The sequence below is a fragment of the Alligator sinensis genome, unplaced genomic scaffold, assembly GCF_000455745.1.
Source record: "Alligator sinensis unplaced genomic scaffold, ASM45574v1 scaffold1123_1, whole genome shotgun sequence".
Taxonomy (NCBI): domain Eukaryota; kingdom Metazoa; phylum Chordata; order Crocodylia; family Alligatoridae; genus Alligator; species Alligator sinensis.
The window spans coordinates 42,042-68,256 of record NW_005842540.1 but is presented as its reverse complement, the minus strand read 5'-3'; the positions used below and the strand labels follow the sequence as shown (position 1 = coordinate 68,256).

Genomic DNA, 26,215 nt, shown 5'->3' with positions numbered 1-26,215 from the left:
GAACCCCAGCCGCTTTACACCGGACTTACACCGGGGCCAGTTACGGCTGAATTTCATCCTTTGTGCTGCTCTTCCCACTACCCCCTCCTTCGCCTCCTCTCCCCACGAAAACATCATCTCGCCCCACGTGTTCAATTGACGGCAGAGCCGCTTTAATGAGACGCTTCCCTTTCCTCAAATCGAGCGGTTCGATTTCTCCCACCCTCTTCCCCTCCGCATTGGCTCATCCTTTGCGCTGCTTTCGACTCCCCCTCCGCCATCCCGGAGCAGCGTCACAAGACAATGGGAGCTGATTCATCAGCAACTGTTAATTTTAACCTCTCCATTGTTCCTCCCATTCTTATTTTCCTCTCCCTTAAAAAGCCCCTTGGCCCCGCAATTTTCTTTTTAATGCCAAGTGGGTCGTTATTGCGCGCGGGCTGTTGACTTCCCAGTTGTGTGTTGGGTTTTTTTTGTTTTTTTTGTTTTTTTAAACGTAGGTACGAGTTTGATGCTTGCGAAACAAAAGACATTTGAACCACCTCCCACCTCCACAGCTCAGGGATTTTGTTCAAGCCAGATGGTACCATCAGATCATCTGGGCTCTTCTTTATATAACAGAATTCATCTGGTTACTCTTGGATCTTTGCTGTTGACTAAAGCCGCGGTTGTAGGATGGGTTATAGGTAGCGCTGGTTCTCAACCTTTGGAGACTTGAGGCACCCCTCAGCCAACACCAGCTCTGGTTTCACATGTTTTTTGGCTGCAGGAAAAATCGAGCCAATCTTCTGTCGAGCTCAGAAAGACCGCAGCAAGTCAGCCCTCCGGATTCTTATTTGAAATAGGGGTTTATCTGGCGAATCGTGTCTGGGCACCTCAGGGCAGCCCCGTGGAGCCAGGACTGTTCCTGCACCTTATACAAAGCTGAGCAAAGGATCAGGGCTTAGCAACAGCCGTAAAAACCCATCAGTCTGAAGAGGAAGGATGACAAATGGTTAACTGACACCAAACCAGCAGCAACAGCAGGATCGACACTGGGACTTAACTGGAAAACCCACCTGGTAGAAGAGGAGTATGACAAACAGTGGCTCCATAGAGAGACCGTTGCCCCCTCTGCCCATACAGCTGCAAGCCAGATGTTCGCTGGTACCCGTCCCCTCCCTCCTGCCCCAGGCACCAAGCCATTAAGCCCTGCTCACAGGAGAAGGAAGGGAGTGGATAGCTGGGTGCGCCGAGCTTTCAGGGCTGAAATCACAGCAGTTGACAGTACAGCCGTGCTGGTGTGGGGCTGCATCCCGCGGGAGAACGCCAAGGCCCTCCTTGGGTGGACCTTCTTCAGAAACACCCAACAGCTACAACTCCAGGCTTCGGCACAGCTCCGGTCCCGGCTTGGTCTCCCTCGTTTACTAGGGATTCAACCTGCCAGGGACACCTAGGAGATGAACAACATACAGCCATGACAAACTACCTGAGCAATGGGCACGTCTAGTGCCCTCCACAGGGGTCAGACCCCCGAACAAAGCAGCGGAGCGGCCCGACGGGTGCTTCTCAAGTGTGCCGACTACAGCACTGGTGGGGATGGGGAGCCCCGGAGGGCGTTCGCCTCGGCCAGGGCAGTCTAGCTGCAGCATCGGCTCTGCCAATAGCAGGAGGGAGAAGGGATGGCAAGATGTCCTCTGTGCTCCTGTCACCCCTTGCCAGGATGCGTGGGCAGCACTTGCACCTGTCACGGCCCCCTGCAATACAAACTCGCTGCACGCGTCAGCTCGCCCAGCCTGGGGCAAGGAGCTTCCCTGTGCAGACGAACTACCGAGAGCCCTACCCCTTGCCCGGACCCCGACCTGCCAGGAGCGAGGGCAGAGCAGGCTTTGAGCTGCCGGGAAGAGGCACGTCAGGAAGAGGAGTTACAAGCTCCCAGAGCCCGAGGGAAGAGTTCGCAGGCCTGTCAGCTATCATCTCCCCGCTGCCTCTGCTGTGCTCTGCACTCGGCCTCCCAGGGGCAAGCGAAGCTGCCGGAGCAGCACTCCCTGCCCTTGCCAGGATCCACCTGCCAGGCAAGCTAAGTGCAGGTGTCCCAAATACGCACTGATGGGCAATGCAAGGGGACAGCGTGACACTTCCCTCTGCACCGGCATCCGCGCAAGCACGCGGGTCCCTGAGCACGCTCTGCCGACAAGGGGAGACGCACCGTCTGCAGGGCTCTTGGCACGTCGATGCTATGGGGAGGACAAGAAGCAGCATCGCAAGTCCTTGCTGCAGGCTCAGCTCAAGTCTCATCTGCTTCGCAGCTCTTCGGGAGAACGCGAAGGCAGAAGGAAAGGGAGACGATAAAGGGAGACAATCCCCGCTGCAGCCGTTTCCTTTAGCTTCTTAAAGCTAGTTGTCTGGACTCGGGGGCAGCTCAATAACCCCCGAGCAAAGATTAAGCCTCCTATTTATTGCCAGATCAGATGCAACTTTGGCAGGCAGACAAGCCTGGGGGGAAAGAGATGGTCTTAAAAACCATGGGCAGCCCCCTCACAGGCACACTGCACGGAAGCACCAGGAACATCCTTCAACTCGCCCCAGAAAGCAGGGGGACAAGGGCCCTGCCAACATCCCGTCATTGCAAGGACAGGCGGGAGGTTATTCAAATGCACTCAAGGACATCCAAGGAAGAGTGATGCCCCCTGCTACAGGGCAAGACAAATCCCAAAAAGCAGTGATCAGTCCGACCTCGAGTGGAGGAACAAGACCCCCTAGCCAGGACCCCTCGGGGTTTGGTCCCAGCAGCAGCGCTGGCACAGCCCGGTCACAATCCCCGACCTTGTCGACAGCCTGGAAGAAGGCAAGAAAAAAGCCCTGACCCGTGTAGCAAGGGGGCAAAAAGAGAGAGGAAGGGGGAAACCCCCCCCCCAAGCCACCACCACCCCCTTCCCAGCCCCCTGCGACAACCAGGAAAGAGCCAGACACGCTCCACTGTGAACTGCAACCTGGTTTAAATGCCTGTTTAAGTCCGAAGTGATGCTAGTAACCTCAGAGTTACTCCAGATTTGCACTGGCACAAGCGAGGTCAGAATCTCTCCGTAGAAGCAGAACGAGGCCCTTGGCGAGCAGGAGCAGCACCAGCGACGACGGCAGAAGAGGCAGGATGCGGTCATCTCAAAGCCACGGCGGCTACTCGGAGCAACCTGCGCCGCTACGGCGGTCACCTTCCAGCCCCGTGCAGGGCTACAGCGCCTGGCACAGGGTGCCAAGGGGTCTGGAAGGAGATGGGACAGAGGATCAAGAGATGTTTGGCGACAGGAGAATCCCACCGGGTTCCTCGAATAAGCACCTGGACAAACAGGGTCGGTACGGTCCGCTCCCGGGGTCGAGGAGGAACCCCGGCACGACCGCAATTAGCATCACCAAGAGATGAGCAGGGTCGTCACACATTTCGATGGCATCTCCACCTCCAAGGACGTCAAGCTCCACGCACCCCAAGTCGCCCCACCTAGAGCAGGAAAGCAGCCAGCTCTGGTTCTCGTCACCAGACGCGCTTGGGGATTCGCCCCTGGCTGGTTTAGGAAGGCGAATCGCTCTGCCGGCAAAAAGAACAGCAGAGATGCAAGGAAGCAAAAGTGCTCTCCGGTGATTTCCCTTCTGCCTTCGTTTCCAGGAGAGGCAGCTCATTTTAAAGCGCCATCCCAAGCCATCCCACAAAGCCCCCCTCCACGTCGGCAACGCAGCAGGAGCCCCGGATACATCACAGCTCCCCCTTCTCCAGTGGCTTGGAGCAGCAAAAGCTGCATTTACAGCCATGCCGTGCCCCAGGTTGGAGTCTGGGAGGCAAATCTTCCAGCGTCAGCAACCCACCGGTGTCATTAAACACTGATGTTACTGGCAAGAGCAAGTCTTTAGGAAAGAGCTCCCCAGTGGAGCGAGCTCAATTAGTTTGATTAAGATTATAATCAACCAGTGTTATATAATGCAACTAGCTCAGCAGGACCGGGATGGCAGCTGCAATTATGGGCTGGAGCAAATGCCACATAGGTTTTTTTCATAGACAATGAGAACAGAGCTCAGGAGGTCACATCTAATCCAAACCTCGGCTCCAAGCAGGCCCAGCCCCAACTACATCATCCCAGACAAAGCTGCGTCTACCCCGGGTCTTCAACGATGCAGAGTCCGCCACCTCTCTGGATAACCTGCACCAGTGCTTTCCTACCCTCCTCAGGAGAAAATTTCTCCTAATATTTAACTTCAACTTCCCTGGCTGCAACTTGAGCCCATTGCTCCTTGCTCTGTCATCTGCCACCATCAAGAATACATGCGTTTCAGTGCATGCATTTATAACCCACCTGTTCAAATCACGTAGAACAAGTTATGGCATCGAATCCAAGACTGGATCAAAGAAAATATAGTCTTGAATGCCTCCCAGAAGCTCACCAGTGTAGGGACAGCTAGGCCAGCCCTACCTTGGTGCGACCTTCATTGAGAATAGTGTAAATCCTCTCTCAACACTTTAACATACTAGCAAATTTCCACAGTAGTGCTGAACCCGAGGACAAAGCAGTCTGGGAATGCAATGGTGGGTCTACGACCTAGCACGAGAGCAAGCATGCTGGATGGATAAGGCCCTGGCTAAGTCTACAGGCAACACGGTGCAACCTCTGGCTGGGTACAAACCCTCGCAGCAATCTGCGCAGCAGAAGCAAGATAAGGAAATTCATCCCCTTCCCACTCTCAGCATCTGTACTAAGTATTCCCAGATACAAGCGCTCTGTTGAAGCCCAGAAAGGAATTAAAAAAAATAAAATAAAATAAAAAAGCAACCAAGACACAGGAAATAATTATCTCATCAGGGACCCACCCAGACACTGAGCAATAGCAGACATGATACAGACCCATTTTACTGCTACCGCCACATCTGCTTTGGGATTCACAGCTCTCTGCAATTATTAGCTTAGCTAGGAGAAGGTAGGAGCAAACCAGCCTGCTGATAAGAAGCAAAGGAGAGGATTTTCTATTCCTTCTTACATGCACGCTACCTCCCATATCAATCATTCTTGATAAGTGGAGCGGCTTACCAGGAGTTCCTATAACTCACCACCGGTAGAGTGGATACCAGGTTAGAAAGCAAGATGCATGTTAGCTGATTCCCTAGATAACCCTGTGCCTGGCACCCAGGGGGGAGCGGGACGAGCATCCAGTGTCCCCCTCCTTGCTTGTTCTCCATGGCAAGACAGGAAGACTTCATAGACATCATCATCATCAGGGCTGGAAGGGACCTCGGAAGATCGAGTCCAGCCCCCCGCCCAAAGGGCAGGAAGTCAGCTGGGGTCATAGGATCCCAGCAAGATGAGCATCCAGTTTCATCTTGAAGGTGTTCAATGTGGGCGCTTGAACCACCTCCGGTGGCAGGCTGTTCCAGACCTTGGGGGCTCGGACAGTAAAGAAGTTCTTCCTTATGTCCAGCCTGAAACGGTCTTGTAGTAGTTTGTGACCATTCGACCTCGTCATCCCTTGGGGCGCTCTGGTGAACAAATGTTCCCCCAGATGCTGGTGGTCACCCCTGATAAACTTGTAGGTGGCCATCAGATCACCCCTGAGCCTGCGCTTTTCCAGGCTAAAGAGCCCCAGGGCGCTCAGCCTGTCATCGTAGGGTCTGCTTCCCTGACCTCTGATCATGCACGTGGCTCTTCTCTGGACTCTTTCAAGCTTCTCCACATCCTTTTTGAATTGTGGAGCCCAAAACTGGACGCAGTACTCCAGCTGCGGCCTCGCTAGGGCCGAGTACAAGGGGAGAATGACGTCCCGAGATTTGCTTGAGAAGCATCTATGGATGCAAGCCAGCGTTTTGGTCGCTTTACTAGCCGCCGCATCGCATTGCAGGCTCATGTTCATCTTGTGGTCAATGATGACCCCCAAGTCTCTTTCTTCCATAGTGCTAGCCAACATAGCACTGCCGAGCCTATAAGGATGCTGCGGGTTTTTTTTCCCCAAGGTGGAGAACCTTGCATTTATCGGCGTTGAACATCATCAGATTCTCGTCCGCCCACTTGCTGAGCCTGTCCAGGTCAGCCTGGATAACCCGCCTGTCTTCTGGTGTGGATGCTTTGCCCCAAAGTTTGGTGTCATCGGCGAACTTGGCCAGTCCGCTTCTGACTCCAGTGTCCACAGCATTAATGAAGATGTTGAACAGTATGGGTCCAAGGACAGAGCCTTGGACCCATACTGGTCCAAGATGCTGCATTTAAAAAACACAGCATCCTGAAAGTCCAACCAGACAGGCCAAAGGCACTTCGAGTTGCAATGCCCGCCACTGCTGTCAGAAGGACAAGCATTTAATAAGCTACAACATCTCTCTTCTAACACGACGGGGTGCCAGCGCTGCTTGCGGCCGTGTTACAGCACTTTTGCTGAAGGGAAGGAAAGCGTTGCCTCTCGGCTCAGGCAGGGCCGGCCAAGGGCGTTTAGACAAGACGGCGCAGCGGGTCTAGAAATGCGGATTTGTCAAAAACGGGAGCTTCGTGTCAATGGATTGGGTTCAATTATCATGCTGCTGGGCACGTTCCTGTGCTCCAGGGCAGGGACTTGCATCAAGTCTGGGCAAGGAAGGCGATCCACCCTGGACCAGCAGCTAGCTAGGGATCAGACCACTTGCCTGGGATGCAGAAGGCCTGGTTTTAAGTCCAGATCAGGCAGAGAATGGCTCAAAGCTGCATTTCCCAAAGCCCAGCAAACTCTCCTGACCACTAGTTGCTATTTTCAGGGGGGTATTCTTCTTCATAGGGAGAAAAAAAAAGGTCTCAGCTCCATCCCAGTGCAAGACACAAACCAACTTTTAAATCTCCAGTTGGGAAAACCACATCCCAGCCAGCTCTAGGTGCAAGGCACATTGCGACTACAATGCCCCAGCGCTGCAATGGGTGCTCCTTGCTTACCAACCTTTCACGCCCACCGATTCAGAGATGCCAGAAAGACCCAGTGATGGTCTAAGGCAGACCTGCGTAGCAAGCATTTCACCCACCAACTCTTCATTTTCCCTGCAGGAACTCAAGAAACCCATCCAGGCTGGATTTAAGGACTCTAGTCATGGAGAAGCCGTGCTTAAGGTTAAAAATCACCCTCCCTGGTAAGAATTTGCCCATTATTGCCAATGTGAATTCATCTCGCTTTTGCTTCCAAGCGCTGGATATTTCAACAACGAAAGACCCATTTACTTTGAGACCCCTTGCCCCCAAATCCTGACACATCGCAACATCCTCTCAGATAAAAGTAAAAGCCGATCAAATTATTCTAGGAAGACGCGTTCTCCAGACCTCCCCAAAGTGTTAAATACACCCAGCTCAGTCTCTGACATCCAGGAGGGTTTTAGCTTTTGAGACCCAAAAGGGAGACATGACTCGTGGGGAGAGACTGAGGGAACCGGGCTGATTTCGAGCAGCACGTCTGGACCGGCTTCCTTCCCTGGCCGCAGCATCGACTTCTGGGCACGCACGATTCGCAGCGGGAAGAGGCAAGCACAAGATCACGGCAGGTTTTCAAATCGACCGAACCCACAGCGCTGTCAGGGGAGGCGTACGCACGCCGACGAGCAGCACAGGCCACCTGGCCTCAGCAGGGGATCGCCCGCCTGCCCGCGGGAGCCGTGGCACGCACCGAGCCTCCGGGACTCGGACGGCGTCTGCAACCGAAATAGCTCGCTGCTGTCCGGGAAGGGGGAGGGAAGGACGGACTGGATTTTGAGGAGGCTGCAACACGCTGTTCAGACTTGTAGCTTTGAGCTCTCCTTCAGGACAACACCGGCAGGGAGCCAACTCCAGCACGGAGAGGGGCCGAGGGGTCCTACCCGACCCGTTGCCTTGAATGCATCGAGCCATCTCCTAGTCCACGTTTGTGCAACTCAGTGGCACTTCTGCGACTACCCAAGTGTCACTTTTGACTTTTGGTCGTAGCATCTACATCCGACTGCAGCAGACTGGGGCTGCCCGGCTATGCATGTCGCTGCCTGGGGACGAGGGGCTCGGTGACCTCGAGGACAGGGCGCTTACCAAAGGAGTTCAAGGTCAGCCGCCCCCTCCACGCGCCCAGCGGGTACTTGAACCTTCCCAGCAAGCTGCTCTAACCACCAGGCCATGCGCTAGGCATTGCTCAGAGTCCTCTCCAGCCTTCCTCTGGGAAGATGTGGGGCTGGGAGGAGAAGGAAAGCAAGCCACAAGGAGCAAGGCTCAGTGACAAGAGATGGTGGAAGGAAAAAAGGCAGCTCTGGGTGCTGTCACAGTGACTTCTCTGCACCTGGCAATGAATATTCATCCGATCAAACAGTTCCTCCTCCGCTGGCAGGCGTCTCTGGCCCTGCGCACCTACATCCCCCGGCACAGGAGCCGTCCGTCCGCCAGGTCCTGCAGCATTGCACCTTACGAGTGCCACCGCCGGCAGTTCATTTGTACCAGCACATCCCTACCGTCCTGGAGGAATCCAGCGTGTCTTCGTTAAGCCTCTCTGCACTCGTTACCGCCAGAAATAGACACAGGCATTAAGGAGAGAAGCGCGTGAGCCAACATACGTCGGAGCAAACAGGAACAGGTCTCTGCTAAACAGCGTCTGTCTAAAAAGTCCTATTTGGAGAGCCCCACACAGCCATCTGTGTCGCTCCGCTGCTAATGGACCACATGCTTGCCTCCAAAAGGGTTTCGAACAACACAAAACAAGGCAGAGCGGGTATTTTTTTTGTGGGGGGAAAGAACTAAAAATAGCTGGAGTCACTCTTGGAAAGAGGACGTGAATACTTCTCTATGCAAAGCCCCCCAAACATGATCCGGACAGAGCAGGTTAGTTCCTCCCCAGGTATAAAAAGGCTACCAGAGGACATCTTTGGGGGTGTGAGGAGGGAAGCAGAGAGAGGAAGCATATGGATGGCAGGGGGGTGAGCAGAAACTTATAAAGCTGCAAGAGCATTTGTTTGCAATGCCAGCTGGGCTTGGGCAGGGACATCCACCACGCAGGAGCATGGCCCTCCAGCTTGTGCGATTGCACAACAACAATCTAGTCACTTTAAGCCACCAGAATAGACTTCCCCATCTTGAAGTCACCTGTTGAATTTGCTAGCAGAGAGCTTTGCATGGATGCTTTGAACCTTCCTAGCCACTGAACACACACAGGAATAGGAGCTTTGCTGGGGAGAAGTGTGCATCTAATCTACTGGTATATGCAACTACCGGGCACAAGGCCTGGAACAAACATGCCACAGATAAGGCAGGGGATTGAGGGCATTGGCACTGTCCTGCCCTTGCAAAGCTAAAGAGGTTTGGGGTGGGTTTTTTTCAAATGCACTCAAAAGATGCAAGGAAGAGGGTGATGTGCCTTGCTACAGAAGGAGGTGAAACTCCAACGCCTGCGTGAATCCGACTGGGGGGTAAAATTTCTTTCCGATCCCCAAAGCAGCAATCAACCTGACCCCGAGTGGAGGGCCAAGACCTTCCAGCCAGGAGCCTCCAGGCTCTCAAGTCCCAGCAGGAGTATCAGTCCCCCCAGTCAACACCTCCAGCTTTAGCTGCAGCCAACACCCAACCGCACGGCAGTGCAGCTATTGCTGAATTCAGCAGAAAACCAGATGCTTTAGCTCAACAATGGCTTGATTTTTCCCCCCTCCTTTTACTGCCTGATGGAGAACGAAGACCCCACGCACAGCGTCAGCCACTTCATAAGGGAGAGGAGAGCTGCCCGACTCTGCCAGGGGCTAATTTGTGCCATGCATGCCAAGCCACAGAGATTGCTGCCGCAGATGGGAACTTGCAGAGTTTGTCCTGATGGCACCAGAGACGGTTTCTGTAGGACAGCCTAGAAAGATGGGGCTCTTTCCAAGGCATCTGCATCCGATCCCCCTCAGGGGAGGGCTGGCTTGGACCTCCAAGCCTTTCATGCAGTCTCAAGCCAACCCAGATGCAGCTTCTAGAGAGAGCCCTGGCCCCTCGGACTCTGAGGCCGAGCCTTTTGAGCCCTGCCATGCATCCCCCCACAATTGCTGGTTACCCACGACTCCTTCAGGGAGCAACCGCTTGGCTCAGCTGCGAAGAGCTGGACTTGACCTCTCCCGTGGGGAAAGGAGTGCACCCCAGGACCCCAAGCAGCAAAGCAGTCAGCTCTTCTTCAGCAAACCAGCCCATCTCGGACATCACATAGGCACTACTAGCTCCGGCTCCAAACAGCCGATAGCGCCTACCCCTCCTTCCAGCATGAGGCACGCAACCCTATTAGAAGAGGGATGCATTTAATGCAGAAACATTGCGTTACGACCTCCTACTGGGAGAGCAGGCTGTCATTAAACAACGGACACCCTCATCATCCTAACCACCACGTCTGCAGAGCGGACCCGGCAGCGTGCCGGAGTTAGGGATACAAATCTCGCGGCGTGTACAAGCGCCCGCATGTACAACCGTGGTCACGAGCCAAATGCTCCTGGTACAGGTTACAAGCCAGCTGCAGGCCTCTGCAAGGGCAAGTAAGACACAGGACCCAGCAGCCAAGGGGGGGTTTATTGCGGGATGGTGGCAGAGCCCACGGCGCTTTCACCCAGCGCCTGTACCAGCGCACAGGGCAGTACATAGTCAAACTGGAGGGGGCTGCCGAGCGCACTGGGGTGAGAGCAAATATGCGTGGGCCTTCCTTACAGAAGCAAGGAGAGGAACCGATTCCATTAGCAAGAGATGAAGCCACTTCGCCAAGCACGTATCAAGAAAAAAAAATAGCAACAGGAAGACGTCAGAGCCGCAGCGCTGCCTCCACGCAACGCCCCCGAGGAGACAGGCTGCGGCGTTCAGATGGCGAGGACAGAGTGCAGCCAGGCCTGACAGCAGAGCAAGCTGGAGCATCCCAGGGCTGAGCGCTGCTGCGAGCCCTCCGGGAAACCCTGTCCCACTCCCCAGCTGGGAAACAGGGGGGGCTGCTCCATAATAACGGCTCACGCGCCGACAGCCAGCGGAAGCCAAAACCCCAGCAGCTGACTCCACATGCAGGCACATGAACAGTTACCTGCCCAGGAAGTGCTCGCCCCCTTCCAACCGGGTCTAAACTTCCCAAGTGAGGGGAAGGGAGTTTCAAATCTCCCCTCCCTCTTTCAACAGCATGATGCACCCATGCTACATAGCCCTCAGCCCCAGGAAACTGGTGGGTAGCAGCCAATGAGGAGAAAGGGCAGCAAGCCTTTGGCTCCTAGAAACTCAAGAACATGGAGGAAGAGACAGCAGGGTCAGAACAATTAAGTCTTTCCCAATGTTAATTTAAAAACGCAAGGAACAGCCTGAACCCTTCAGACCTGCAGCTGTTAAGTCGACTGTAACAGGGCAGGAAAGGATGACTGCCGTCCTTGCCAGGAAAAGCAAGGACAATGTCTTTGCAGAGCGGAGAAGTTAGAAAACCAAGCAGAGCATTAGAGGGCTGACCCTCCGAGACAAAAGGCTTTCAGCCGAAGCAGCGAATCAAGCCCAGCAGTTTGATACGCACACACCTGGGATAAAGAAAAGATTTCTCCCTCTCTCCTGGAAGAGAAGTCGTCATTAATCCATTCTTGCTCCTTTGGCTGAAGAAGTCCTTGCTGTTGGGCAAAGTTATTTGAAAAAAAGAGAAAGAAAGAAATAATAATTGCAAATTGGATGAGCCCCTCACATTGGTTTGCTTCTGGCTGCTGGGTTCTTTGTGTAATTAATATAATTAGTGGCTGTCTCTTTTTTAATTACTGTGCTAATGAAGGAGTCTGCCCACAGGGAAGCCTAGCCTCCAATTCCAGGTAATTCTGCTCTGCCCTGAAGGTCTGGCGCATGCAAGGCAAGGTTCGAGACAGCCCGGCTCCTGGCATCCTGCACAGAGAGCCTCGGGGAGGTCTCACCAGAGCTGCCTGGGGATGTAGCATTGGCTCTGGCGTTTCCTCTGGATGCCGACGAGGATGGAGAAGCGGCGCTGGAATAGCCAAGGATCCATAGGACCAGGTGTGGAGGAGCAAGCACGACCTGCAGCAAGAAGCCAACCAGAGCCTCCAGCCGCAGCCTCCCCCAGGCTGATGAATAGGGATCCTGGTTTTCTCAGATTTAACACACAAAAAAAATACATAACAACCCTATTTTCAGATATTAAGAGCAACTCCAAAACCACATTTCCCTGATTAAAATGAAATGCCACTAATAGAGCGGCATTACTGGCATTTCATTTTAATCATGGAAAAAAAATGTGGATTTGGGGTTACTTTCTTTAATCTGAAAATTGGGGATTTTTTTATTTTTTTTTTTTTTTTAAATCAGAGAAAACCAGGATCCCTGCTGATGAACGAAGCAGAGCTGCTGGCTGTGGCTTTATGCCCACATCCTCAAGTCCTTTCATCCAGGTCTGCCCCAGGCCCATCCCTGCCCCGGTCATTGCAAGGTGTCTGGGTCACCATTACAACCCTTCAGCCCAGGCCCCGTGGGATCAGCGAGGACCACGAGTAGACCCAGGACCCACCCCTGTGCCCCCGGGGGGGTCATAACACGCGAGGCCAGGAGCAGCGTTGCTCCCCAGGAGCCCAGCACAGCTCTGCAGGTTGCCAGCCGAGAAGACGTCTCCCACCCCCTCTCCTCCCGTAAAACCCAAGACTGCTCCAAGAGGAGAGAGATGCAAAGCTGGAAAGCCCGTGCATCTCCCTCCCTCCCTCCCTCCCCACAGAGCCATTTTACAAAGGAGAGCTGCACTTTTAATTAAATGTTTAGGCAGCTTTGAAAATCCTGTGCTGAAAGCCTCTCCAGATCCTTCATGCTTGTCATGCTGAAAGAAGCAAACGATATCAAAGGGGCTTCTGCTGTGCTTGGCTCAAATGCATTCACAAAATCATCCATCTTTAGAAGGAAAAAGAAGAAACAGGCCTGTTTCACAGGAGCCTTCCCCGAAATGGGATTCATAACCCGGGCGCCACAGATCGCTGCTCTCCCCGCGCTACGAGGGCTCAAGCCCATTCAGCCGCCTTTGAACAAAACCTCCCCAACAGGAGGGGGGAGAAGGATGCTTTGATTTGAACTGGCCGGTTTTCCAGGCAGCAGAGCCAAAGCCTTCTGCTGCTTGTGCCAGCCTCCCAAAGGCTTTCCATCGCTCACCAGAAACAACTCGCGGTACTTGCTTTTGACCCATGAAGCCCACCTACCTGCTCCCTTGCGCTCCACCACCGTCCCCAACATCAGCCACGTGCCACCCCCCGCAAGTCCCACTTGTGACCCAAGTTCAGTCTGCAGAAATAGGAGGGAGGCCGCTCTTAGCAGTCGTGTCCCAGCTCTACGACTCCTTCCCCTTGGGGCCTGGGTAATGCATCTCCCGGGGGCTGCACGAGGCGTTTTGGAGGGGTTACACGTGTGGGCACAGCTTTACACTGATGGCGGTATTTTAGCATTTGATCCGTTTAGGGTTTGTCTGGGTTTTATTGTATGCATCCCAAGAAGGGCTCCAGGCATCTGATGTGTCCCCCTCCCCAAGATACACATGCTTCGTGCCATTTGCCGCCACCCGCACAGAGCCAGTGCTTGCGTCCCTGCTAGTCAGAGACGTCTTTCCATCCTGGCTCTACGACAAGGGACGGAGGATGCTTCAGATCCAAACCCCATTCTGGAAGGCAGCTTCTCAGAAAGAAGCCATTTCCCCTCAGCAGGGGCAGGCAGGGCTACTTAAAGCCTGGAAGGATGAAGCGATGTGCCTAAGGCCACACGAACAGACTGTGGCAGAGGAAGGCTAACCCAGGCATCTCCTGATAGCGGAGCTGGAAGTCTTCCATATACAGACTAGCCCCAAATGCTTCAACACAGCTCTTTTTCCCTTTCAAAAGGAGAGAGGAGGCAGAAAAAGGAACCACAGGCAGAGAAGCAGGACTGGATTCGGCAGCGTTTTGAAGGGGAACGGGGAGCGAACGAGGTGGGGAGATGGAGCAGCAAAAGGGCTGGCACCAGGAGCACAGGCAGATGACAGAAGCCACAGGTCACCCTTGTCATCATCCCCATGCCAGCTGGCTCATGCGCCCTTTGCTCCCAGGACCTGGGGAAGGACAAGGAGGGTGGCTATGCCTGGCTCCGAGGCACGTGCTGCCATCACAGCCAAGAGCCAGGCCCTGTAAGGCACGGCACCCTCTCCAGCCAGGAGCCCAGCCCCATCCATTCGCTGCGCAGAGGTGTGAACCAGCTCCATGGCTGCTAGCCAGCCCCCAGCAAAGGGAGCCTGCTCCCCTCAATCCCAGACCGTCGCTGCCAGGCTGCACCTTCCCCCTGAACCCCGCACCGGTGTCCGCATGCACAGGGGCTGCGAGGCTTCCCCAAGCTGCCCTCAAGAGGAAGCCTTGCTGCACCCCTCTCAGCTCTGCTGCCTGCAGAGGCGACGGGCTACGCCCTTGTCCCCAGGCCTCCTGGCATGAGCCACATCAGCATCCCCACGCCGGCCAGAGACCACAACCACAGCAAGCCCTCGCATCTAGGGCTCTTCCAAGAGCCCCCCACCCCCATACAGCCCCTCAGATGCCGTGATGGACAACACAGAGGCAAACAACCTAGCAAGCAAGAGGCATTTCGGTCTGTGCTGGATGCTACCCCCAATCCCTGTTAGCACCAACAGGGCCAGCTGGACATCTCTAGCCCTAAGGGGCACAGGAGATAGGTCCTGGCCATGTCACTGTGGTGGTTTGCAGACGTGCATCTCCCAACAAGCACGAAGGTCCACACCCCAGCTCCAGGCGCCGAGGAGCCCTGGGGCATCAGCACGCTGGGCGAAGAGCCCCTTGCCTCCAAGCTCTGCCGGGCCTCAGACAAGTCCTCAACAAGCTAGACACTAGGAGCAGGGAGAACCCAGCAAGATCCAAGCCCCCAGGCATAGGAGAGCCGTGTCCCGCTGTTCACCAGCACCCTCCCCCAGCTCCCGCACTTCAGTTGCCTGTACAAAAAACATGAGACAGACCTGGACATCTTGGCCGTCCAGAAGAAGAAGAGTCCTCCTTGATGGTGCTCTGTAGCTGCTCAACAGGCTCCCTACTTCCTGTAAAGCAATTAGCAAGTTAACGAGGGCTTGATTGTTTAACCCTACATTAAGCTGGGCTCTGCCTGGAAGAGGTGGCCTAGAGCCTATTTCAGGATTCAGTACAGCCGGTCTCATTCCCCCATCACCCGGGGGACGATGGTGCTACGTGGCTCCCAGCTCAGAGCGCTCCACAGCTGCCATCACAGCCCGCGCCGGTGAGGGTCCCAAGATGGGCTGGCACGCAGCGCTGAGCCCCAGCAGCTTCCCTTCCTACGCTTGCAATTCACTGCGCAGTGCTGTGTCCACCCCAGAAGCAGCAGGGTTACAAAAGTGATGGGGCAGGTGAGTCCCTTTATGGCCAGAAGGACCAGGTTTCCTCGAAGGACTAAGTCCCCGTCCCAAAGCCTCAACAGGTGTCAGAGATGTGAAGCACCCGTGTTAATTAAGGTGAAGAGAGAATAGGAAAGGTCATCCCAGGCCCATCCAGTGAGACAGGGTTTGTACTGGGAGAAACCTGCAGTCCTGTCCCTGCTACAGCCAGGACACCTGGCTTCTTCTCTCCGCTCCTCCTCCCTCTCTCCGGTTTTCTCCCCAAAGCCCAGCTGACACCCCTGGACCCCTAGGATTTAATGCTTCCCCAAGGGAAGGAGTGGGGTTTAATCCTCCACAAAACCCACCCCCAAACCCCTCACTCCGACATGCATGCACCCAGATCCACCTGCTCTCCCCCCCAAGCCCTGCCACCTTGCAAGGGGGGGAAGCCAGGGACCCAACCACACGCACCTGCTGCACCTCTCCTCCCCGTGCCCACAGCCAGCTGCTCCTCCAGCCCTGGGGCCTGATCCTGATGCACCAGCAGTGTCCAACCGTGGGCCCCGAGCCGGCTGAGCAGACAGCTGCTGCTGCCACTCTAGGAGCCCCCCTGTGTGTCCCCTATCACTGCAATGCAGGTATCTCTGGAGTGGAGCAGGACAGCTCTCTAGCTGCTCACAGCAGCCTGGACACAGCCACCTGTATACACATGGATAGACGCCCCGATCCTGGCAGCAATTCCACCACCATCTGCTTGGTCAGGGGCACGGTAGGATCGGGGCTGGGGAATGTAGGTCGCCTGGTGTGCATGGCCGCACTTGTACTATTCGGGGGATAATCTCTTTATTAATTTAAATGACACATAAATAAAATATCAAACAAACTGCGCCGTTTGCTTCTGCCAGACAAGAGTCCCGCGGTCCCCGGCACAAAGAGCGGTCGATGCAGTGAATCGCACAGACGCCCGGCTCAAGAGCCAGGCCGGTTAGGAACCAGCTGGATCAATAGCTTGACATTTAGTCACCGTGCCCAGAGTGAACCAGCTGGCTTCTTCCAGGCACGGCAAAGAAGCCTCTATACAGCCAGCGTGTGCAAGCTGGGGCTGCAGCAGACACCTCTCCCGGGTGGGCCAGGCAGGGAGGGTAAGTGCAAGACCCATGCACCCAGGGGCAACACCTCCCCGGGGAAACAGGGGAGAGTTGGGAACCAGACCCAGGTCTCCTGCAGCCCTTTTTGCTGACCTGGCCATACCGGTCTTTATACAGAGGCGATAAAGAATTGCAGCTATAGGCACCGCTTCCTGGGCTCTAGGCACAGGGTTCGGCTTGTGTCTAACTCCCAATTTGGGTCCAGCAAAGGAGCTGAAAGGCCTTGGAGAAAGGAGCGACTGGGGCAATGCTTCTCTGGACATTTTGTGAGACAGTCACAGACCGCTGCATCCAGAACGGGGATTTATATCTTGGTGCCCCTGGCTTCTTGGTGCCCATTTCCTGTGGAGTTGCTGGCAGCACCAATAACTGCATGGTCCCAGGGCTGGGTGGGCAAATCCTCAGCCCTTTGCTCCACCAGAGCCAGTCCGGGTGGCCTGGTTTATAAGGCCACACAAGTGAGCGAGGGCGTCACCAAGCTCCAGCCAGCTCGTGCACGGTGCCAGGCTGGAGAGTAGGTCATTCCCAGCGCGCCGCGCTCTCGTGCAAGCGGCTGACATTCACTGGACGGTGTGCTGCACTCAGTAAATAGCATCGTGCTTTGCAAGAGCTGGGGGCTGTGGTGCTGCTCCGCCACGGCCCCTCAGACGGATCAGCCCGCACAGCAATGCTGGTCTCCCAGGGCCCTGCCAGGAGTCTGCATGCTGCTAGCTCGGCGGGAAGGAGGGGAGCAGAGCATCCAGCCAAGAGGGCTGACAGCCCAAGGTGGAGGGAAGCACCTTCATCCTGCCCCCTCGCCCTTCCTGCCATCTTGCAGACCCTTCCCCTCACCTCTGTGCCCTTCCTCGTTTGGGATCTTCTAGAGCAGCTTTGCAAGGAAGGAGGCACAAGGAGCCCCGCGGCAGGGGTCTTTGCACCCCTCTTCCCAGCCCTGCCTGTCTGCAAGCAGCAGAGGTTTGGGGAGGGGGGAACAAACCTGCCTTGTTACCCCAGGTGAGCCGGGTGTTCGGAGGGCCACGCTAGATATGCCAGCAGCAGCATTTAGAGCAGGACCCAGATGAGAACTGCCAGCAGCTTTGGCACTTCAGACCCCATCAGACCCACATGCAGGTCCTGGAGCTGTGCTGAGAGAGAAAAGCCGATGGAGCAGTGACCCTGGCCCCGGCCCTGCATGCACTCAGCACCGAGCCAGGCCGGCCAGCTTCTGCAGCCGCTGCATGAGAGCAACGTGACTATCACCAGCTCCAGCCACCTCCATCTCTCCAAACGAGCAGGGACACCTGAACAGCTCTTGGCTTTGCCCAGGGCGAAGGGCCGGCTCAAAGTTGTGCCTCAGGAGCTGCAGAAGATTAAACCGCTTGCCTCTAGCACCCCGTCCAGGAGGGAGCATCGGTGGGTGAAGACCTCTGCCCTCCCAGCGGACAGCTGGCATGTGCTGCTGCCTGACCGATGTAGCGAGGAAGGGCAGCTTTGGGAGCTGGGCACTGGCATAGGAATTGGTTCATTCAACTGATGCAGTTTCTTCTTCTAGGACAGCCTAGATGCTCCCTTCAGCCCCTACACGGCTTTCCCCGCGGGCCAGAAAGGCTGGCACCAGTAGCCAAGAGGAAGTCAGTCCTCATTCCCCAAGCACATCAGTGCGGCTAAGGCTTGGCCCAGCTCCCTGCCCAAATCAGGAGCTGCTCCTGCTCCCCCTCCTGGCTCCTTGTATAGGAGCCAGCCCTACTCCGAAAACTCAGCTCAGACTCAGACAGCAGCTGTCCCCAAAGCCCTTCCCAGCCAAGGGATGGGATGATCTCAAGTGCCTTCGGCTCATCTGGCTGCCTCTTGCGATCTTACAGCTGGGGGCTACAAAACGCCCCCAAATACACCCCCAAAATTACCAGCATTTTCCAGGCACCAAAGAACAGTCAGTGCTAGAATACCACAGATAGCCATTGTGGCCACCGGGTGACCAGGGCAAGTTGCTTCCTGTCTCTGTGCCTCGATTTCCCTTAACTGGTTGGTTTAGCTCCTCTACACAGTCCCGTGAGCTCCCTGGGGGCACAGGCCAGCTCCCTGGGTAAGGGTGTGGGGTGGCTGGGCGCTACTACCTTGCTCCCAAACTCCAAGCATTTGGGCTCAGACAGGCCTGGGGTGAAGGACCAGGTATAGCCACCTGCATATCAAACATGGCAGGTTTTAATATAAGTCCTATCCCACTGCCCTGTGCCATGCAGAGGTTGGTGCAAGACAAGGCCTGCTGAGCTGCTGCCACGTCGTGGCCGTATCCCAGAACTACACCCGAGAACAGCCCTGCAAAGGACACAAGCAGCTGCCTAGGACCTGTGGCACACCGGGCACCGCTTCCCCTTGCAAGGCAATGCCAGAGGGGCAGCAGGGGAAGGCGAGCTGACAGGCAGCAGCCACTGCACAGACAAGAGCCAGGATCCAAGACAGGACCCACCCTGTAATATCCAGACATGAGTTTTAACAGCTGCGCCAACTTCTGGCAGAGCAAACAGCCCCGTGCCAAGCTGGCCGGAGCCAGGCAGGGCCAGCTGGGATCACTCAGTGGATTTGGGGGGGCTTCAGCAGAGGCTCTCAGGAAGGAAACAGCCACCGGCTTTGTCAGGAGCAAGCACCTGTCCCTTTCCTTTAGCAACAGGGGGTTGGTAGCATCTGCTCCAGCCCAAGAACAACTGCATCCCCCTCCCAATTCCCAGCTGTGAAGCATGTTTAGCTCGGTTATGAATTCAAGGCTGTTTTAGCAAAGAATAAATGGGTCTGAGAAGCTGAGAGCGGGGCTGACATGTAAGTGAGACCCTGCTCTGGTCCTGGGTTCCCTTCAAACACAGGGTTGGGGAACACGTTTCAATACCCAAATGCAGTTCTGGTTGGCCAGGGGAGGGGAGAGCATTGCAGATGCACCCTACTCATGCCTGTAAGAGCTGGAAAACCATGAGCCAGTGCTCCCAGGCAGGCTCTCACTTACCCCGAGCAGCTCAGGCCAAGCTCCTGCGCGGTCATTGAACACAGAAGCCCAGACGCTGCAGCGAGGGGCAGCCAGCAGGCATCACAGGACACGCCAAATCTCTCATTTTAGAAGCGACAGCTCAGTATAAGAAGCAGACCAGCTCCGACATCAGATGCCAGCATTTTCACAGAGGCCCTGGGCCAAAAAGACACTTTAGATGCCTAACCAAAGATCCTGGGATGTCACCTTTGCCCTGAAAGATGATCCAGACCCGAGGTTACAAGATTCATTTTATTCCAAATGTTAAAAGTTCCACATTCTTGCCTCTCTTTTACACCAAGCCACCAAAATATTTCAATTTCTTTTTTTTTTTTTTTTTTACTTAAAAAAAATCCAGCCTAGGTTGAGCTATTGTACAATCTCCGCCCCCCTTTCCCGATATTGCTATAACTTAACGTGTAAAACGTTCGTGGAGGGACCCCAGCTCCTGAGCAGGGTATTGGAAAGCAGGCACGTGGGACAGCAGGGCGGGAGATGGGCCGGCCACCAGGCTGGTTAGACGCATGGGAACAGCAGCCATTGGTACCCAGCGGCCTACAGCAGGGCTGGTAGAGGCGAGTCATCTAATGCCAGGGCAGAAGTGATGGTGGCCATCCATCACAGCCCCCGGCAGGGGGATAGAAACTAAAAAACCACCAAAAGAAAAACCATCCAGTACCAAAATGGGGAGGGTGGGGGTTTGCAGCCTGTCTGCAAACTTGCTGGGAACGGGAAGGACAGATCTAAAAGCAGGTACTTGAGACGGGGGCAACAGGAAGACAAGCCTCTTCCCAGCCCTTGTGTCTGTGGAAGGAAATTGGGAGGATCTCCAGGCACCAATTCCTCCAAGGGCCGCTATGTTTGAATGCAGGGAGCAGGAGCTGGTTGCTTTTGCCAGCGTCTGGACCCTGGGGTGGTGGTTGCAGATGAGCTCCAAGCTCCCATGCTGGGATGTTTCAGCCCAAGCTGGTGCAAAGCTTTGCCAGAACAGCTCTTCCACGAGAGACGGGATGGGGGAGGAGAGAGAGATCCAGGCCATCTCCCTTCCCCCAGATCCTCAGCTGCTCTGCACACAGATCTCATGCGGGACCAAGATGCAGGTCAGCACAGGGAATTCACTGGCTCTGAACTCCCAGGGTGAGCAGAGAGGAAGGCGAGGGGCACAGGCAGCCTCAACCTCACCTCGAATGAGATGGGCTTGGCCCACTCATGGAAAAAACAACCCTGATCTCTCAAGGCCTGGAGGGTCTCGGGGCAGAGGAGAAGATGGAGGCCAAACCTGAGACATCCAAGGCCTCTGAAGCTGGAGAAGCCCCAGCTTTGCTGGCCCAGGGAAACAGTTAAAACAAGGGTGAGGAGGAAGAGGAGCCTCAGGGGGCAGGTGCCTGTTTCCAGAGAGAGCAGGGGTCCCTGAAAAGGCTCCCTCCGGCCACGCAGCCCCTGTCCCCGGCCCTGGAGGGAGCTGGGATGCCTCCCCACACTGCAGCAGGTTGGAGGAGCCTGGACGAGGCAGTCCCCCAAGGCCCAGCCCCAGCCATCCTGCGTTATCGCCGTGCTTGGGCCGGCCCGACCGCATCATCAACTTTGCTCCTTGTCTTTGACCAGCAAGACTGTGTGCTGTCCTCCGCTGGACACCGACAGGACCACACGGCTCTCCAGCTGCTTGCCGGTCATCTCCACGGGGCTCCACAGGTCCTCATCCTCTCCCGTGCCCAGCTGGTAGTTTGTGCCCATGCCCCAGGCAAAGGCTCGCCCTGCAGAGAGAAAGAAACCAGCTGCCCATAAGGCAGGAGACAGCACAAGGCAGACCAGAGACAGGCCTGACCCTGCCAGCTCATTCAGTACCCATTTACCAAGGAGGCCTCACTGCCAGGTTCACCCCAATACTTCTGCAGCTTTCACCCAGGTCTGCCTTCCAGCAAAACAAAGTCTATAGATGACGGAGTTTGGACTGGGATGATCTTGTTTCAGGCAGGGGGTTAGCCTAGACGTGACCTCTGGAGATCCCTTCCAGCCCTGCTGCTCTATGACTCAATGCGAGGCTGAGTTAGGATGCCCGGGGAGGCAGTGAGCACACCGAGGTCAGCTTGTCTCATCCCTCCTGGACCCGGGCGCAGGACTGACAAGACATGCCTCAGGCCATGCATCCCACCACAGACCAGCAGTCAGGCCGAGAAAGGGACTACGCTTGGGCTCTTAGTCTCAGGACAAGGAGGGGGAGACCCAAGCTGAAGCACCCTGAATGGGTGGGAAAGCTGGAGGTGGGAGGATTGCAGTTCTGAGAGCCCTGGCAGCCTACGCTGGAGGAGAGGACGCAACAGCATCACCTCTCCTACCACAGCCAAGACTCAGTCCTCGCCGCGCTCCCCAGAGGCAAGAAGGGGAGTTCAGGCAGCCGGAGCAGTGGCACCAGGCAGTCAGAGCCCCCGATACGCACTTACCATCCTTGGTGACGGCGTACCCCACAGACGCCCCGCAAGCCACTGAGGACACGCTCGGCAGCCCCGGGATGGGAGTGGGATCGCTCTTCTCCTCCGCACCTTCTCCCAGGCCCAACCGGCCGTAGTCTGCTCTGCCCAGGCTGTAGGCTCTACCTGGCATGGGGGAGACACCAGAAAGGCTTTGTTCACTGTGAGCGGGGAACAACCAAGTGTCTCCCTGCTCCTAGCTTGAGAAAGCAGAGGGCCTGGCTTCCCGCTCGAGCTGACAGCAGGCTCTGAATCACAGCAAGACGGCAGCATGCACACCAGGGAGGCCAACCCCTGCACCCTCCCCGCTGCCACTCTGAGGTCCAGGAGGAACAGGTTGCCTGTGTTTGGTCCCACGGATGGCCCCAGGGCAGCCTCACCACCCACATGGGCTGGCAGGGGACCAGCTCCTGGACTGCTCTCATCATTCGCCAATCCCACGGGGCTGGGAACGGGGCAGGGGAGGCGACACGAGCTGCCACTCACCTTCCGAGTCCATGCACACCGTGTGGTGCTGCCCGCCCGAGAATCCCACCCAGGACTTGGTCGAGTTCCTGAACGACGTCAGGTTCTGCGGGGAGAAGCAGGGGTCGGTGCCCGGAGTCCCTGCAGGAGGAAATGAAACCAGGTCAGGCACACCACGGGGTGGGGGGTGCACTGGCCTTTCCCGCTCTCCTCCCCTGCCGCAGTCCGTGCGCAGCAAGCTAGGAGCCGGAGCCCAGAGCACGGGGCTCACCCGTGGGTGGGAGATAGCTGTCCTACCCCTGCAGCAATAGGGAGCAACCCCTGCCCTAGCACTCTGGGGCCCACGTGACCACAGACCGCATCTTACACTGCAACCTGGCTGGAAAGCTCAGCATCTTCACACAGCCAGGTGGTGCCACGCAGGGTCCCTCCGCCCTGTCCAGCCCGGGGCAAGACCCTCAAGAACCCAGCCCAGTGCTAGGGAACCCGGCCCAAGCTGAGGGAGAGGCAGTGCCCGGTGTCCGCAGGCCAGGCAGGCCCACTGACAGCTGCCGAGGAAGGCAAGGGACGGCTCACCCAGCTGGTGGTAGTTGGAGAGGCCGAAGCCATAGACGTGCCCCTCCTGGGTGATGGCGAAGGTGAAATACGCCCCGCAGAAGGCGTCCTGGAAGCGCATCTTGTTCTTGCCTCCCCGGCCTTTGAGGGGCACGCGCTGAGGGAGCAGCAGCCGCTCTGCAACGGAAGAGGAGGGCCGAGCGTATCAGTTCGGGCCCTGCCAGCAGCAGGGGCAACATTCACAAGCGAGCAAGCAGCATCCTGGCCAGCAGAAGGTGCCCAGCTCCCGTGTGCCCATGCGGGCTTCCACCCTGGAAGCAGGGTCTGGTGATGGCTGGTTTGAAAGGAAGCCTGGCTGCCCCATCCCCTTCCCTTACAATCAAAAGGCTTCATGACTTGCAAAAGCAACCCAAGTACCAGCTCAAAGCCCTCCCACCCCACCTGCCACCGCCATCTCCATCGCTAGCAGAGGGATGGGCATGAGCCCACCCACCACTCTCCCAGGCATCCACCCCCTCGGACCTATCCCCGCTTCAGCTGCTGCTACACTGCAACTCCCAAGACACCAAGGCCTCTCAGGGCTGTAGCACCAATTTCGACAAGACCCACATTGCTCTGTTAGCTACAGAGGACAAACAGAAGGGCTGAGGACTGGCCAGGCAGGCAGCCCCTGTCCAGGAAGGTTAAAGCCGGTCAATAATGCCCAAGACCATGCAGCACAACTCACGCAGTCCTTTCCGCCCTCCCCTGTTGGAGAACAGCTCCGGCACGCGGCCCAGCTGGCCCTGCTCTCCGCAGCCGCACGTGTAGAGGCTTCCGTCTGTGGCCAGCGTGACCAGGTGGTCATTTCCTGGGGTGACAAAGAGGAAAGGGGGGGTAAACAGCCCTTCCTGCTGCAGTCTCCCATCCTCCTGCTAAATGCACAGGTCTCTGCGACTTCCCCTGGAGAGCCACCTTGCTGGGAACCCCCGGGAGACTGCCAGAGACCGTGCCCAGCTCCAAAAGCCACAGTAAAGCCTCACTATGCAGAGAGAAGCCAGAAGCTTTCCTCTTTGAGCTAGCCCAGAAGAGCCAAGGCGCATATCTGCATTGAGCGTGCAATGCTAACGCCCAACGGCATTTCACCCTTGCATGCCACGAACACCTGGCTGATCCCAAGCCCGCCAGATGCTGAACCTGCAGGCAGAGAGATGCCCACTTTTCACATCCTGACTTGACACAGTTGTGCTGGTAGGGCCTGATAACAGTCACCAATGCCCCTGTCTGTGGTCTGGGCACACCTCCTTGGCTCCCTGCTTCCAAGGGACAGAGGCGCTGCATGCCTGGGGTCAGCAAGAAAGCCTGGGCTCAACAGCAGCAAAGGAGGGATGCTGGATTCTCAGCACAGCCGGTGGCAAAGAGCAGCGAGGGAGACTCCAAGCCTGGTGGGAGCAGCTCATCCCCCAGGCACAGGCACCAGGCTCACCTGAGACTATCTTGATGATGGATGACCGCAGCTGCAGCTCCATGGGCACCACGCTCTTCTTCATGGGCTCCAGCAGGCCGATGACGCCGTTGTTGTCCTGAGAGCGGAGACGAGACACGAGGAGGGTCAGTTCCCAACTTGGGAAGACCCAGCAAGCTCTCAGCGCCCGGGCAGCCGGCTTACCCGGAAGGAGCCCCAGAGGAAGACGCGGCCGTCGTCCGTCAGCGCTGCGGTGTGGCTGTCGCCAGCAGAGACCTGCACGATCTTTTCCTCCAGCTCCACCAGGCCCGGCCTGGTCTCCAAACCCTCCTCGGAGGTGTCGCGTCCCAAGGCCCCCTCGTCATTGCAGCCGAAGGTGTACACCTGCACGTGGAAACGTGGCGCAGTGAGAAAGGTGCCCAGTGCCACAAGGAGACGCCTGGCTCCAACCCAGAGGTCTACCAGCCAGCCCGCCGTGGACGACCCACGGGCATGGAGACGCACACACGTCCATGGGGTCACTCACCCTGGTTCTGCATGCCCGCGCCCACCCCGCTACCCCCCAGGGTGGCTCGTAGGAGGGGGCTAGTATGAGACCTCACCAGGGCAGCAGAGAAGAGCCTGCTTGCTTCAAGCCAAGAGCACCAGGCAGGGCTCCCAGCCAGCAGCACCCTCCCCTGGACTAGCCTCAGCTCAGCTGGAAGAAGCCTGTTTCTGCAGGCAAAGCTGCCTCCCGTCAGGGATTCTCTCAGCCCAGCTACGCCGGCCAGGGGGAGGGGGCTGCTGGGGTCTTTCCGCTGCCCCCCGTGCCAACACAACTATGCCAGCAACCTCTGACACAAGCCAGCTCCAAGTGAGGGTGCCCAACAAAGCCCCCAGGCCTTTGACTGAGCCCATCCCGGCACTGCAACCCAACGTGGGCAAAGGTGCCGCGGACTCACCTTGCCTGTCACGCTCAGGCAGACCGTGTGCATGCCTCCTGCTTCCACCTGGATGATCTTCTCCGGCAGCTGCACCAGGGCCGGCCGCTTCCTCTCCATCACGTCCTCCCCGAGGCCCAGCTGCCCAACGTCGCCCTGCCCCAGCGTCAGCACCAGCCCAGGCTCTGTCCGGTGGGACGCGTGGCAGACTGCACCGGAGGAAAGGAAGGGGAAGGCTCGATAAGCCAGGGCGCAGGCGGTGGGGTCACGAAACGGCACCTCGAGACGGGCCTTGCGAAGCCGTGGGAAGGAGGGGCTCACCCAATGCCACCCTCCTGCGCTGGGCACCAGTGAAAGGGACCGGGGGCTGCAGCCAGACCTGCCCCGTGCTGCCCACGGCTGTCTACACAAGCTGTCAGGGAGCAGACAGAGGGGCACGGGGCACGATCGCACCTGGGCTTTGCAAGCAGCGCTGCAGCCCGCCTCCTCCCAGAGAAAGACCGCACAGGGGGTCAGAGGCCTGCAACAGCGGAGGAAACTCTTCAGACCTACCTTTAACCCTCTTCTTCTCCGGAGAGCCATCCTCGGGCAGCGGGCTCTTCCTCGCCGCGCGCTTCCCGGACATGCTGCTCTGCACCTGCGCCCCGGAAAAGAAGAAGGTGGGAGATTTCCAAGCCGGCTTCCTGGCAAACAGAGAGAAGCCAGGAGAGGCCTCCCGGAAGCCCCGGCTGCCCGGATTTGCTGCAGGCTGGACATGCGGGAGGGAGGCCCAGGGCCGGGGGAGCGCGATCCTCTCCCCCTTACCCCACCCCACCCCGGCCCGGCCCGGGGCTCGGAGGCAGCGCCCGGGTTTGAACTTCCCGCGCTAGCAGCCGCGCAGGGCAGGCCCCGAGCCCGCCGGGCCCCGCCGCGCTCGGCTTCCGGGCCCCGAACGTCCGGGCCCCCGCCGC

The 26,215-nt window shown here is 57.0% G+C and overlaps 1 protein-coding gene across 1 annotated transcript in view; it reads right to left on the bottom strand.

Annotated features, from left to right (window-relative positions):
* Window positions 1–19,651: 19,651 nt before the first annotated feature.
* RCC1 (regulator of chromosome condensation 1) overlaps window positions 19,652–26,215 on the bottom strand; it is a 6,806-nt gene continuing 242 nt past the window's right edge. Inside the window, exons 2-10 of the mRNA XM_025213587.1 lie at window positions 25,818–25,902; window positions 25,287–25,474; window positions 24,550–24,729; window positions 24,367–24,463; window positions 23,629–23,751; window positions 22,923–23,078; window positions 22,368–22,487; window positions 21,855–22,007; window positions 19,652–21,167 (exon numbers count right to left, since the gene is read on the bottom strand). Of these exons, the coding sequence (XP_025069372.1) occupies window positions 20,992–21,167; window positions 21,855–22,007; window positions 22,368–22,487; window positions 22,923–23,078; window positions 23,629–23,751; window positions 24,367–24,463; window positions 24,550–24,729; window positions 25,287–25,474; window positions 25,818–25,902 (1,278 nt within the window). The 3' untranslated portion in view covers window positions 19,652–20,991. The remainder of the gene's footprint in view (window positions 21,168–21,854; window positions 22,008–22,367; window positions 22,488–22,922; window positions 23,079–23,628; window positions 23,752–24,366; window positions 24,464–24,549; window positions 24,730–25,286; window positions 25,475–25,817; window positions 25,903–26,215) is intronic.